General features: G+C 35.3%; 2 protein-coding genes across 2 annotated transcripts in view; one reads left to right on the top strand and one right to left on the bottom strand.

Moving 5' to 3' along the window:
• Window positions 1–15,229, top strand: part of LOC129943324 (U-Kazal-Dg21.2-like) — a 219,569-nt gene that overhangs the window by 43,734 nt on the left and 160,606 nt on the right. The window lies entirely within an intron of this gene.
• Window positions 268–4,972, bottom strand: LOC129943320 (uncharacterized protein K02A2.6-like). Its single transcript, XM_056052661.1, has 2 exons — window positions 4,578–4,972; window positions 268–4,519 (listed from the first exon to the last, which is right to left on the bottom strand). The coding sequence occupies exon 2, from the start codon at window positions 4,423–4,425 to the stop codon at window positions 511–513; it is 3,915 nt and encodes a 1,304-aa protein (XP_055908636.1). The 5' UTR covers window positions 4,426–4,519; window positions 4,578–4,972; the 3' UTR covers window positions 268–510.

A 15,229-nucleotide genomic window follows, 5' to 3' on the forward strand; every position in this document is an offset into this window, starting at 1 on the left:
TATAGACGTAGAAAACCAACAATCCCATCCTCCCGACTTAGACGAAGTAAAGATTGCCATATCTAAGTTGAAGTCTAATAAAGCCGAATGCCGAGCTCTTTAAAGCAGCTGGGGATAAGCTGGTTAGGAGCATGCACCAACTTATCTGTAAGATATGGTCGGAAGAGAGCATGCCCGATGAATGGAACCTCAGTATTGTTTGCCCGATCCTGAAAAAAGGAGACCCTCTAAACTGCACCTATTATATCTTGAAATAATCATAAACAATTGTGCTTAATTCACTTTATTTGAAAACTAAACTTATAATAGAAATAAAGTACAATAGGTATTAGATTAATTTTTACTTGGTCTGACTTGTTCGAGAACTGAAAATGTAATGACAAAACGTCAGAAATATAAGGCGGTATGTACACATAGGTAGTAATATATATATGTAAGTGATCGGGTGATCAGTGACGTACATGTATATGTACTATAAATATGTAACAATCTCCCCACTCGTTAAACGTCTTAGGGTGAGTATCTCAATGGGCCTCTTCGAATTCTTCCGGAACATCGAGGTATGACTGTTGGAGACCTTGCCTGTATGTTTCGTATTTGTCTTGGCTGTTGACTAATTGTGACTGCAGGTGGAGTAGATGGCACTGGAGCTGGATCTGGACTTGTCGAATCTTCGTAGAAACTAACTCGCCTTTCTAAATTAACATCTGGATTTGAATTTCGAATTGTTGAAGTATATTCTTTGAGCTGGTCGATGTGTCTTTTATGTCGAACTCCCTTGTATTCAACTTCATAGTGTAGGCTTCCAAGTTTAGTAACTATCGTACCCGGTAACCAAGGAGAATTTGAAGAACTATATGAACGGAACATCACTTGTTGATTTGGTTCGAAAGATCTTGGTTCATGAAGATTTTCAGGTTGCTGCTTTCCTAAGACTTTAAGTTTTAGTTCCGGTCGTAAACAGTCTAAACGTGATCTTATTACTCGACCCAAAAAGAGTAATGATGGAGGTTGTCCAGTCGTCTGATGAGGTGCTTTATGGAATTGAATAAGAAATTTGTTGATGCAATGTTGAAGGTTAGTTGAATTTGCTCCAGATAGTAAAAGAGATCTTTTAACAGTTTGCACATATCTCTCAGCTTGGCCGTTGGTCGAAGGATGATAGGGTGCCGTTCGCTTGTGGAAGCGTACGCCTTGTATTTTCAAGAACTCTTGAAATGTCTCCGAACAAAATTGAGGACCGTTGTCCGAAACTATGGTAGTAGGAACCCCAAACGTTGAGAAGACTTCTTCTAGTATTTTACAAGTGGCTTCGGCAGTAATAGATGTAGTTAGTTTCACTTGAGTCCATTTGGAATAAGAGTCGACTATGATAAGCAAGTATTTACCCTGCACTGGGCCAGCATAATCGATATGAACCCTCTCCCAAGAAGTGGATGGATACTCCCAGTGATGAGTGTTGTATTTCGGTGGCAATTTGGCGTGTTTAAGGCATTCGGAACATGATTTTGCTAGTTTCTCTATATCTTGATCTATAGAAGGCCAGTAAATTAGGGATCTAGCAATACCTTTCATTTTTGTGATTCCGATGTGGGCAGTATGAAGCTCTTCAAGAAGTGTATGACGGAATTTCTTAGGAATAACTACCCTGTGTCCAAGTAGAAGGCATCCGCAAGATTGAGTGTAATTAAGCTGGTTGCCAGTGTAACCAAGTGATGATAGACTTCTCCCATCCTGAATAGCAGAAAGCATTGGAGATAGTTCGGTATCCTTCCTTGTCTCGGAAGCTATGTCATCGGCGGTGACTGGTATCTGACGTATTTGCTGTAGCACAAACTGATCGAAATCATCATTGTCTGGCGAGGAAATGAGATTGACAGCTTCCACAGTATTTGATTCTTGGATGGAGATGGCACGGGATAGGTAGTCGGCATTCGCATTTGCATTTGATGTTTTTAATTGAATTTCATAGTTAAAGTTTGTAAGGTAGCTAGCATAGTTAGAACATCTGGACAAAGTAAATTTGGGAAGCAATGCATTTGGGGCAAATATATAAGAAACAGGTTTATTATCTGTGATAATTATAAATTTCCTTCCGTAAAGGTATTGGAAAAATTTTTTCACTCCCCACACAATAGCTAGAGCCTCTCTGTCTATTTGTGGGTAGGCACGTTCGGTTGAATTCAATGATTTGCTAGCGTATGCAATTGGGCGCTCACGACCATCTGGCATTCTGTGGGATAGCACTGCACCCAAACCAACAGGACTAGCATCAACAGCAAGTAAAAGAGGCAAGTTGGGATGATACGAAATCAGAACATTATCAGAAACAAGTTCTTTTTTTAAAAATTCGAATGCTTTTCTCCCTTCTGAAGTCCAGTAGAATTTACGTTGCTTAATCATTTCGCGAAGAGGTGCAGAAATCGTAGACAAATTTGGTATAAATGAATGGTAATAAGTAATCTTACCTAGAAAAGTTTGAAGTTCTGCTGCTGTTGTAGGCTGGGGGGCGTCTCGTATTGCGGAAACATGCTTGTCCAGTTTGTGAATCCCTGCGCCATCGATACGATGTCCTAAGAAATCGACAGATTCCATGAGGAAAGCACATTTTGAACGTCGTAGTTTGAGTCCAAATTGATGCAATCTCACGAATGTAGCTTCCAAAGCTATCAAAAGCTCGTCAACAGTATCAGCAAAAACCAGGAAATCATCGAAGAAGTTGATTGTATTTTTAAGACCATGTGTGATTTCTTGTGTCCTACGATGCCATACAGCTGGTATACTTGCAACACCATACTGTGCCCTTGTTGGTTGAATAAGTCCATGAGTAGGTGTATTTAATGTCATCGCTTCAGAAAATTCTTCACTGCACGGCAAACTCATAAATGCATCTGTTATATCCAATCGACAAAAAACTTTTGCTCCACGTACCTTATTGAAAATATCTTCTGCTTTGGATATTGGATGTTCATCGACGATCAGCTGTGGGTTGAGTGTTGATTTGTAATCACCAGTGATACGTATTTTATTTCCCTTGACTACAACATGAGTTGGCGATGCCCATCGGGAATGAGTGACTTTCTTGTAGAATCCGGATTGAAGTTTTTTATCTATTTCTGAAGAATAAGTATTAAGAAGCGAATATGGAATAGGTCGGGCTCTTGCAAAAACTGGCTGCACGTCGGTTTTGAAGTGAACGTCAACTGGTGGTCCCGTCATGGTACCTGCAGTTTCACTAAATAAGTCTTCGTATTTAATTAGCAGTTTTTCTATTGAATTTGTATTATCAGAAATTGTTGAAATTTTACTAACGGAGATTGTGGATAATTGTTTGAAATATTTTTCGAAAGAAATTAAATCGGAAAAATGTACTATCCATTCGCGACCAAATATGTTGTCGGATGGAAAATCTGTAACGTACAGGGTAAGTACTTTAGATCGTCCTTCGAATGTGACGTTTACTTGTGTGCACTGGCACTTGAATTTGTTTTTTGTGAAGCTGCAAAATGTTCTTTCAGAAGGAGTGAGCTTTTGCAATGGCAGTAAAGTTTTAAAAGTGTCAATACTGACCATTGAACTTGCTCCAGCTGTGTCTAGCTCCATCTTAAGCGGCTTATTGTTGATGCGAACATCTACCATAATTGGTGGAACCCTCTCGCTGATTTTATTTATTGCATCGTCTTGCAGAAAATTAATTGAATTTCCATCTGAACTGCTAGTAGTTGCAGTAGTTCCATTGCTGGTATTTGTGTTAGTTGTGTTATTATTTTTCTGCGCTTTACTTTGGCGACATACGGCTGCAATGTGACCTTTACTCTTACAAAGACGACATACAGCGTTTTTGAACTTGCAGTCTTGACGCCAATGATTTCCTCCGCAACCGAAGCATTTGTATTTTGGTGGTGTTTTGGAACTTTGAGATTTGTCTCGGTTTTGCTGAGAGCGAGATCGAGACCCAGATGATTTTTTGATGCGAGGACGAGAGTCATGTACGAATTGGTGAATGGAAGCTGAAGAAGCACTCGTAGAACTGGGATTAGCTTTAATCGAATTTGATGCATGTCTTGTTGCCTCGAGCGAAGCTGCTATTTTGACTGCATCGACGAATTTTTCAGGTTTCTTCGCTATTATAGCATCACGAATATCATCCCGACTAACACCATGAATGAATTGGACAATTAGAGAATAATCGAGGAATGTGCTGAATTCGCAAAACCTTGCACCTGCTCTCAGACGCTCTTCAAAAGCCGAAATCGATTCCTCTGGATTTTGCAAAATACCTCGAAATCGAATTGCTTCACTGAATTTATTTTTTGTTGCCATGAAATGAGCACTAAGAATTTCTACAATCTTGTCGAAGCTGAGGCTACTTACGTCTTCAGGATAGCATAAATTCCTCAAGGTTGAATTTAAATTTGCACCCATGTGCACTCGAAGTTGGGGTGCTCTATTTGCTTCTGGAATGTTACAAAGTTTTAGTTGCAATTTAAAACGATCTATATACTCCTCGAATGATTCACTGGAATTAGAATTGAATTCATTGAAAAAGAATTTCGAATTTTGTGTTATGGAATCACTTGTGGCGTTTGCTTGGAGCGTGTACAAATCAGCAACAAGTCTCACGAGTTTTTCAATTTGCGCATCAGCCATTTTAACGAGTTGGATTTTTTTTTGTTAGAATTTACTTTGTTTTTTTTTTGCAAATTATTTTTATTTTCTCGTCGCCATTTTATTATATCTTGAAATAATCATAAACAATTGTGCTTAATTCACTTTATTTGAAAACTAAACTTATAATAGAAATAAAGTACAATAGGTATTAGATTAATTTTTACTTGGTCTGACTTGTTCGAGAACTGAAAATGTAATGACAAAACGTCAGAAATATAAGGCGGTATGTACACATAGGTAGTAATATATATATGTAAGTGATCGGGTGATCAGTGACGTACATGTATATGTACTATAAATATGTAACAGCACCAACTATAGAGGAATAAGTCTACTTAACATCGCCTATAAAATCTTTTCTGCCGTAATATGTGAACGTCTAAAGCCCATCGTCAACAAACTGATAGGTCCTTATCAGTGTGGTTTTAGACCAGGAAAGTCCACAGTTGATCAAATATTCACATTACGGCAGATCCTGGAAAAAACCCAAGAGCACCAAATCGACACCCACCATGTTTTCATCGATTTCAAGGCCGCATATGACAGCATCTACAGGGATGAGCTGTATAGAGCCATGTCTAGTTTTGGCATCCCTGCCAAACTCGTCCGTTTGTGCAGGATGACAATGGAGAATTCACGCTGCTCCATAAAGGTTGGAAACAACTTAACAGAACCATTTGATGTCAAAAAAGGTTTTAGAAAAGGTGATGCGCTTGAAAGAATAGTGCAGAGCTCACACGTCAACACTAGAGGCACTACCTTTCAAAAGTCTGTCCAATTACTGGCATATGCTGATGACATTGACATAATCGGAAGAACTCAGCATGATGTCAATGGGGCTTTTGTGAGTATTGAGGCAGAAGCGGCAAAAATGGGTTTAACGGTTAATGAGGGCAAAACAAAGTACATGCTGTCGTCTAGAAAGGACATACAACACCGACGTTTTGGTCAAAACGTCACAATCGACAGACGTAACTTTGAGGTAGTCAAGGACTTCGTCTACCTAGGCTCCGCTGTAAACGCAGAAAACAACACCAGCGCTGAGATCAAACGCAGAATAACTCTTGCTAACCGCTGTTTCTTTGGACTAAGAAAGCAATTGAGTGGTAATGTCCTCTCTCGAGGGACCAAAGTGTTGCTATATAAGACCCTTATCATCCCCGTCCTGCTATACGGTTCAGAAGCATGGACCATGACAAAAGCGGATGAAAGCACCTTGGGTCGCTGCGAGAGAAAAGTTCTTCGTGTGATCTACGGTCCCGTATGCATCGAAGGGGAGTGGAGAAGAAGATGGAACGACGAACTGTACGGGCTGTACAGCGACGTAGACTTAGCAAGAAGAGTAAAAGTCCAACGACTAAGATGGCTGGGTCACGTAGAGCGCATGGAAACCAATGCTCCGGCCCGGAAAGTCTTCGAATCCGCACCCACAGGACAGCGCAGTAGAGGAAGACCGCGGATCAGGTGGCGCGCACAAGTGGAAGGTGACCTCACCCAACTTGGAGCGCGAAACTGGAGACATCTAGCTAGGGACCGAGCTAGATGGAGAAGTTTGTTGGGTGAGGCCCTAGTTCACACAGGACTGTAGCGCCACCTTATGTAAGTAAGTATCCTCGCACTGAAATCGTTGTTACGGGCGATTTCAATGTACACAATTCTTCATGGCTTCAACATTCAGGCCAGACAACACCCGATGGAGTGTGTGCCAAGATCTTCGCTGAGTTATACCACCTTACTTAGCTGGTCAACGAGCCCACTCGAATATCGGACGTGGTAGGTCGAGCTGAAAACACTCTTGACTTGTTTCTTACCTCTGACCCTAGTAAGTACACAATAAGTGTTATATCTACTCTAGGCACATCTGACTATTGTGTTATATCAGCAAATTTCTAGTGTCAAAATTCTTCAGGGCTCCTAGGAGAACCGTTTGGCAATACGAGAAAGGCAACTGGGACGGTCTCAATAATTTTTTAAGGATTTTTAACTGGTAACTATGCTTCCTCGATAGTGACGTCGACGCCAGCGCCGATATGATTACAAGTTTCATTCTCCTGGGAATGAGAACTTTTATCAGACCTAAGGAAGACGCATAGTTCGATGCGAGCTGTAAAGAGGTTATTAGGGTCAAGAACGTAAGTTTAAGTTGTTTTAAAGCCAATTCAACTGAGGAAAACCGAAATAAGTTCAAGCAAGCCAGGAAGGCCTGCAACGCCCATATTCGACGGACCAAATTTTAAGATGACGAACATTTACGGCGAAAAACATGTCCCAAAAAACTTGGGGAAGTCTTCCATTTCCTCGGTTCTTACGATCGAAGTCAATGACACTCCATTTGTTAGTTCTTTAGAGAAAGCTAATCTATTTGTTAGGCAGATCGCAGCCAATTCAACGCTGCTAGTAACTTTTATGACTCCGCCTGTCATCGAGCGGGTTAGTGATTCTATGGGCCAATTTTTTTCGCACTTTTTTCATCTGTCCTTGTCCTCAGGTCTAGTTCGAAGCGGATGGAAAACCGCATTTGCCTATTCCCAAAAAAGGCGAATCTTCCTCACCCTCTAATTACCGACCGTTTGCACTAACATCCATCTTTCCAAGGTCATGGAAACGCTGATTAATTATCAGCTCAAGAAATATCTCGAAGATCGAAAGCTTCTTAATGGCCGACAAAACTGCTTTCGTAGCAATAGTTCCACTGATGATCTCATGGTTCGTCTCACCGAACAGTAGAGCAAATCTTTACATCGCTTTGGAGGGAGTAAAGTTATTGCACTTTAATTTCAAAAGCATTTGATAGGGTTTGACATCAGGCCCTCTTATTGAAAATGCGTGCTTTTGGTTTCCATGAGTCCTTGCTCTATTGGATTAGAAATTACCTTTCTAATCGTTCAATACAAGTTGTATTGGATGAATTCATGTCTGAAAACCATAAAATAAATGCTGGTGTGAAACAGGGTTCTGTTCTATCTCCAACTCTTTTTCTCATTTTTTTTAATGATCTCCTGTCTGCAACTTCTAATCTAATAGACAGACTCACATCCCTCTTCTTCGGATGTGGAACTACAATGACAAAATATGATAAGTTCATTAAATTTCGACCAGCATTCTACAATGGGGATTAAAAAAACAGCTGGAATTTAATGCTACAAAAACCCAATTCTGTCTTGTATCGTTAAAGCGAGATAAACCCCCCTTTCATTATCCATAGATGGCACTTGCATCGAGGAGACTTAACTTTTATCAGACCTAAGGAAAATGCATCTCGATATTCCCGGTATGTGTATCACCAACCACCTCTTATGTAACGATCACATACGCGATGTCGCCAAAAATGCCGCAAGATGTTTGCGTTTTCTAAGCCGATGCAAGAACTTTTTCTCCCCCTCTGCTCTAACTGTTATCTACAAAACTTATTTACGTCCAAAGCTTAAGTATAACTCTCATCTTTCTTAAGCCTCTTGACATTGAACGTAGAGCATTTAAATTAATAAGTGATAACACCATCATAGGATCATTTACATCGCTTGAACATTGTCGTAAAGTTCACGTTTTTTTCCATTATTTTAACGGTTAATGCTCAAGAAAAATAGCGGGTCGCATTTCTCCCCTTAAACAGTTCAACCGTAATACTCGCGCTTCTAGGAATGCTCATCAGTATACCCTCGAGCCCAACTTTGGTCGTACTGTCAAGTACAGAGAATCGTTCTTTAGCCGTACTACGCGAATGTGGAATGCCTTACCACACTTTGTTTTTCTAAGTCATTGCAATATTCAGGAATTCATATCCAATGTGCTCCGACACCTCGTTTCAAACCCTCTCTCCTCTTCCTAATGCTTGCACTGTGTCTTTACATAATAAGGGCAGTAATATCCCATTAAGTGTGCGCTTATCATAAAAAAAGAGAGAAAAAAAAGATAAGTAATTCGTAATACTTGATTCGAAAACCATTTCCTATCAGTTCTTGGTAGTTTTTGTGTTTTTTTCTCCTAAAAAAGTTATCAGTTGATTTTTTCTAAAAGATTAACTAAATATTACCAATAATATTTTGCATATGGTGATATAGTTCGATATCAACGCCTATTTTTGATAACGAGATTTTAAGTCGAAACCCAATTTTTTACAATTTTAAGTAGCATTTTTTGAAAATTTGTATTCGTCATATAAATAAATAAAGATTCGATTTTTTAAGAACAATTTCGCACTTTACCAACAAGATTTAGCACAGAATAAAATTATTTTTAAGACGATACCATCATTTAAGATACCGAGAATCGAATATAAATTTTTACCAATTTTGGGTATTATATTTTTTATATTTTAATTTTTATGAAAAAAATGACTGTTGTATTCTTAGGTAATAGGTATGTATATTAACAAATGTCAAAAACTGTATTTTCTATAAGATGAAGGAACTAGTTTGAAGGCAATTTTTAAATTTTTGAAAGACATTTGAGTCGAAAATCAATATTAAATAATTAAAAAAAAAATATCAATTCGGTTTTTCTCAAAATTTACCAGATGTCGAAAACTTCATAAAATTTATTTTGGCGATAAAATCATTTTTTGTTCGTAAAATATTAGATTTGACAATTGAGTGCTTAGAAGATGAAAGATTTCAAAGATTTGAGTCTACAAATATTCTTGTGAAAATATTTAAAATATTGTTTGTATAATTTAAAGTCAATAAAATTAGGGAAGTATAGTTGGGGTATTATTTTTTATTCTTCGCAAATGGTTTTTTTAGTTTTTTACTTTTTTTTTGCGCATAACACCTTCATCCAGGATTTTTTTTTTTATTTAATTCATTTTTTTAAAGGGTGTTAAGTTACATTTTGAAAGGCTGCAGTTTTTGTTTTTTCTCTTTACCTTCTCGAGGACCTGCTGAAATTGCATGAGAATTAAACCATTCATGTTCTATATCTAGAGGAACAAATTTCATCTGTTCTTGTAAGTTTTTAATTTTGTCTGCAGAAAGTTGTTTTGTCCAGCACATGAATCAGACCAAATAATAAGATGATCTCTATGCTTAATGTCACTGTTTGATTGAACAATCGTCCATAGGGAGCTAGCCACTTCCGTACTCCCTCTATCGCCCACGTCTTCAGACCATGTAAACACGTATAAGGTTTTTCCCCGTTTGACGTTATAGAATGAACTCCTAAATTCTAGAACTACATCTGCCTCAAATAAAATGCCTTCGATGTTGTGACTTGTAGGTCTCGACAAGGGCATTATTTATTCCAAGTCAACAGTTAAATACTTAACAGTCTTCTCATTAAGTGCTTTTTCTCTATATTTTTTCTGTGTTCAAAATGCGGCCTTGTAGCTTAATCGATGCTTTGCAGTGCTGTTTCCCGCATGACAAGTGCTTCATGTATCACTACAAGGTTGTCGAAAAGAAAGATTACAGTTCCAAAAAAGAGGCTGGGATGCGACCCACACTGATAACTTCCCATCCCGTCTGTCGATTTATCTTGCTTAAAAGTTTGTCTATATGTACTCGTATCAATTTTTACCAAATTTGCGTACTAGATTTTATTTTTTATGAAAAAATGGACTGTTGGATTTTTATATAAAAATTACTGAATATCGAAAACAATATTTTCTGTGAAATAAAATAAGTTTAAAGCCAATATTTTTACTTTTTGAAAAGCTATTTGAGTTGAAAGTAAATTTTTACCAAGTTTTAGTATTGTTTTTTTAGAGTTTTATTTTTTGTAAAAAAACTGTCAATTCGATTTTTTCAAAATTTTATCGAATGTTGAGAACAATATTTCTTATAAGATAAAATAAATATTTAAAATTTTTAAAAAGATATTTCAGTCGAAAATCAATTTTTACCAACTTTTATTAATTTTTTTTTAGGTTTTTATTTTTGTAAGAAAACTGTCAATTCGAATTTTTTAAAAATTCTACCAAATGTTGAAAACATTATTTCTTAAAAGAAAGAATTAGCAAGAAGCTATTATCTCAAAGTTTTTAAAAAATATTTGAGTCGAAAATCATTTTTTACCAACTTTTGTTGATTTTTTTTCGGTTTTTAATTTTTTGTAAAAAAACTGTCAATTCGATTTTTTTCAAACTTTAACTAAATGTTGACAATAAGATTTTTTGAAAGATAAAAGTAAATTAAAGCCAATATCTCAAAGTTTTGAAAAGATATTTGAGTCGAAAATCAATTTTTACGAACTTTGAGTAATGGTTTTTTTAGATTTTTATTTTTTATAAAAAAAACTGTCAATTAGATTTTTCTCAAATTTTTACCAGATGTCAAAAACATTATTCTTCGTTGCACAAAATTGTTTTAGAGATGAAATCATATATCAGTCGTAAAATTTTGGATTTTGAATTTTTTTTTTCAGTTTTATTGATTTATAAAAAAACCGTTATATTGATTTTTTTCAAAAAATATACCTGTTTGGTATCACGTTACAATATATTATATACAATTTAATTCAAGTCTCTAGCGTTTTTGGTTTGTAACATATTTAGGGTTAACCAAAATTTGTACCTTATTTTCAAACTGCTATGGTAAAAAAACCACCCACTCAATTTTCTTGAGAGTCCTTTCTGCATCTTTCTGTCTTATTATCTGTATAACAAAATTTATTTGAAGTTAATATCTCTTCTGGTTCTTGAGCTATGGAGGACGAAAAAACTTCGCGAACGCACGGATGTACGGACGTACGGACATACGGACGTACGGACGTACGAACGTACGTACACACGCATGCACAGACATCTTTCTAAAAATCTTTTATTTCGACTCTAGGGAATTTGAAACATCGAGAAATGTCAAAATTTTCAATTTGACAAATCAGACCCATTACAATAACTTTCTATGGGAAGTTAACAAAAATATTGCTGTAAAATGCAAAACAATGTTCTTCATTATTGAGGTTACATTTTTCAATATACAGCTTGTGCATTTTGGACAGGCTCAGAAGAGGAGAAATATTTTAGATGAGTTTTTATTTTTGGAACAATGCGACTCTTCCGCAAATAAACTCCTTTGTTTGGCCGAACAATATTTTTTCCTCTTTTGTCCGAAGAGGGAACTGACTGTCCAGACCTGAGCTTTTGCTGTTTTATTTTTAAACCTAACTGATTTTCCAGCAAGATTAATGTGATATTCGTAGGTTACTGTTCTTTTGCTTAAGGTTGCCCTACGTTTTGGAGATTTCATTTGAGTGCTTCTAAACAACACTGCAAGTTGCACTCTAATCGATATTTTGTGAACACTGATAGTGCCAATTTATGTTTATGTTTTATGTTTTTCATTGTTAACACTTTTTACTTGCTACATATAGGAACTATGTATATGGCAAGTTTTGCATTCGTGCAAAATTTCGAACTCGATATTTTAATCAAACATGATATTACGATGGTAGAGAAGTCGAAAAAAGTGGGTCCCGCGATTCCGTCCGGTCGGTTTTGTCTGTCTGTCCACGCTCCTACAGCCTAAACTATTGGGCCGATTGGGGTCAAACTTGGATGTTAGGGTTTTGAGCAGATTCGCGTTAGGCGTTTTTTTCATTTTTTTTTTAAGATCAAAACTAACAGTGGCTCCCATACAATTTTTTTGGTCAAAAAACGAAAATTTGAATTTTCTCAAAAACAAACCGATAGATTTTTTTTTAATTTTCTCTAAAATTTTATTTTTTAACTCTACTTCTTTTAATAAGAAAAACATATTTTTGTATTGCTCAGCAATGGTACCGCCCATAGAACCGTTATTTTGTTTTTTTATTATCTCAGCAATTTATCAACCGATTTCAATAATTTTTTTTCTGAATAAGCTCTTATATTGCCTTAACAATATTTCATTATCAAAAGTGCATTTTTTTATTGTTTGGATTTTTCAAAAAATATTGAATTTTTTTTTTTCAAAATTCGATATCTCAAAAACGGGTAAACATTTTTTTACAAAATTCGAATGCATAGCGTATATTTTTAATGTCTATGCAACTGCGTACCAAAAATATTTTTAGAAGAAAATGGAAAAATTTTATATATAAAAAATTAATTTAAAAAAAAACCGCTCTAACGATTTTCAAAAAAAAAAAATTGAAAAATCAACGGTTTTTTGATTTATAAAATGGCATTTAAATTTTTGAAGACAAACTTATTTTTCAGGTAAAATTTTGAATCTTAAAATATTTTTTTTAATTATTTTAATTTATTATTTATATTTTTAGTAAATTATTTTGACAACATTTTAATTACAATCCTATCTTTTATCTAAATTAATGCATTTGGTACAATTTATGTATTTTTATAACTATAACTATTGTAAATACCAACTATGGCCGTGAAACGATTATGATATGTTTAATCAACAATCTATTTTAAAGTGTCTAGCAAGAAGTATTATCTTGGTACTTTTGTATATAAGTTTTTAAAATATAGTTCTTTAAGAATAAGGTTTTTTAACACATATTTTACTTCCTTTCGATTATATAAAAAATAAATACTTAGTACTAGTTAAAGAAACGTACAACCTCTACAACTACTGCTTACGTGTCACTTCATAACTAAAATCCAAAACGCACAAGAACCTGACTGTAACCAACACAGGAATAGCAATTTCTTGAACTTTAACGAAAAAAATAAACTGAACGGAATAACTCCATGTTTGCGCTGAAAACTTGTAGGAAAGAAGGATACCTACCAATGACATTCTTTCACTATCATAAACATGTCTTTATCTATCTATCTGCATAAAGCTGAGCACGCGAAGTGAACTATTCTATGTTCGTTTTAGACACCTACCTAACTACACAATCAATAGGTGATTACAATTTAAACACACATTTTCTTCCTCTTTCTTATCTTCAGATAATTTACTTTCCATCCTGGTTCTCTTAACATGAAATTAAAATAAGGCTATCCAATTGAACGAAATAGTTGAATATATAGACAATTGTTTTCGTTAAGTACGGTTACAAGTATATTTCATTTGCGGGATGAAATGTCCTAGGATGAGTTATGTGGATGAATTGCTGCTTTTTTTACTAATCAAATGGCATTTATATCTTTGAAGACAAACTTATTTTACAGATATATTTTAAAATCTTATATAAGTACTTTTTTAAACAGACTTTTTGCATACAGTAGCAAGTTCGTGCGACCCATTCGTGCATTTTATTTCTTTCATAACTACACCTTTTTGAGAGATATATTCCTTAGCTCGTGCTCTTAACAAGGCAATCTTTCGTTTTTTCCATTGGGTATGGTCTTTCGATTTGTTTTTTGCTTTTTTGGAGATTTTGGAAGAACATCAGATCCTATTGTTTCTTAATGTTCTACTTCTGGCTCAAACGTGGTCTCATTTTCCCTAAAATCCGTATCGTTGATACTGCTTCTGTTCTGTTTCTAAATCGGGGATGTACTCATCGTGGTCTTCTACTGAAAAGTCCATCTCATTTTCGCTACCATTAAGACTTTTGAGAGCTGGAAGAGCAGCTTTTAATGTCACAGAAGGGGCATCATAAGCATCAGTTTCAGTACATGTAACTGTAAACATTTGTGTTTCTAATCTTACTTTGACATTCATTCGTGCTATTTGAGTATTCACCAAGTTGGCGATTTTTCTTCAGAAATTTGCGTTTATACGAAATATAGAGCATTAATTTAAGGGCATCTGCACAGTAATAACCAAATTTAAAGTTGTCTGTTTAACCAATATTGTTTGTGATACCAATATTGTCGAAAACTACAGTGTAATCATAGTTTGATGAATTTTTTCATGAATGGACTAAAATAAATTTTGAATGAAGGTGTTAAGTTCGCACATAACACCTTTTTTCACAAAATTAATAAGTCAGATACCATTATTTATGTGTAAAAACTTAAACTCATTTAACACCTTTACCTTCAGATGAATACGAATCTATAGGTGATAAAAGATAACAGATAAGTCAGAAATTTGAATTTTTATATAAGACATTCATTTCTAGGGGAAACCTTACATAAATATAAAAAAATGTCACTTAACACCTTCATCTTCTAAGCACTTCAATTATTTTTATTTACAGTTTTGTTTGATTTATAAAAAAAGTTATTTTTCAAAATTATATAACAGTTTGGTATCATGTAACATTATATAATATAAAATTTAGTTCAAGTCGCCAGAGCTATTAGTTCGTGAGCTATTTTGGGTTAACCGAATAGAGCTGCATTATTATATTTAGAACAAAAGAAAGTCTTATGGGAACTTAAGAAAGCAAAAATAATTGATTAAACTTTCTTAACAAAGCCCAAGGTTTGAATCTGCACAACGTTTTGCAAATTCTAAGATCGCTTTGTGACACATGCTATCGACAGATAGTCTTTTAGATATAGGTAATCAAAAAAAGAGCTTCGAAAATGATAGCAATTTACATTGCTTTAACTCCGCCCCAATATTTCATGCCACTTGTTATTTTACCAATATTTTTACAATCAATGTCCTGTCAAATAAGCCAGTTGCATTATCCCCTTAAAAAATTCAGCCGTATATACTCGCACTTCCAGTAATGCTCCTTAGTTTATCCTTGAGCTCAATTTCGGACATACTGT

The sequence above is a fragment of the Eupeodes corollae genome, chromosome 1, assembly GCF_945859685.1.
Source record: "Eupeodes corollae chromosome 1, idEupCoro1.1, whole genome shotgun sequence".
In the NCBI taxonomy this organism is placed as follows: Eukaryota; Metazoa; Arthropoda; class Insecta; order Diptera; family Syrphidae; genus Eupeodes; species Eupeodes corollae.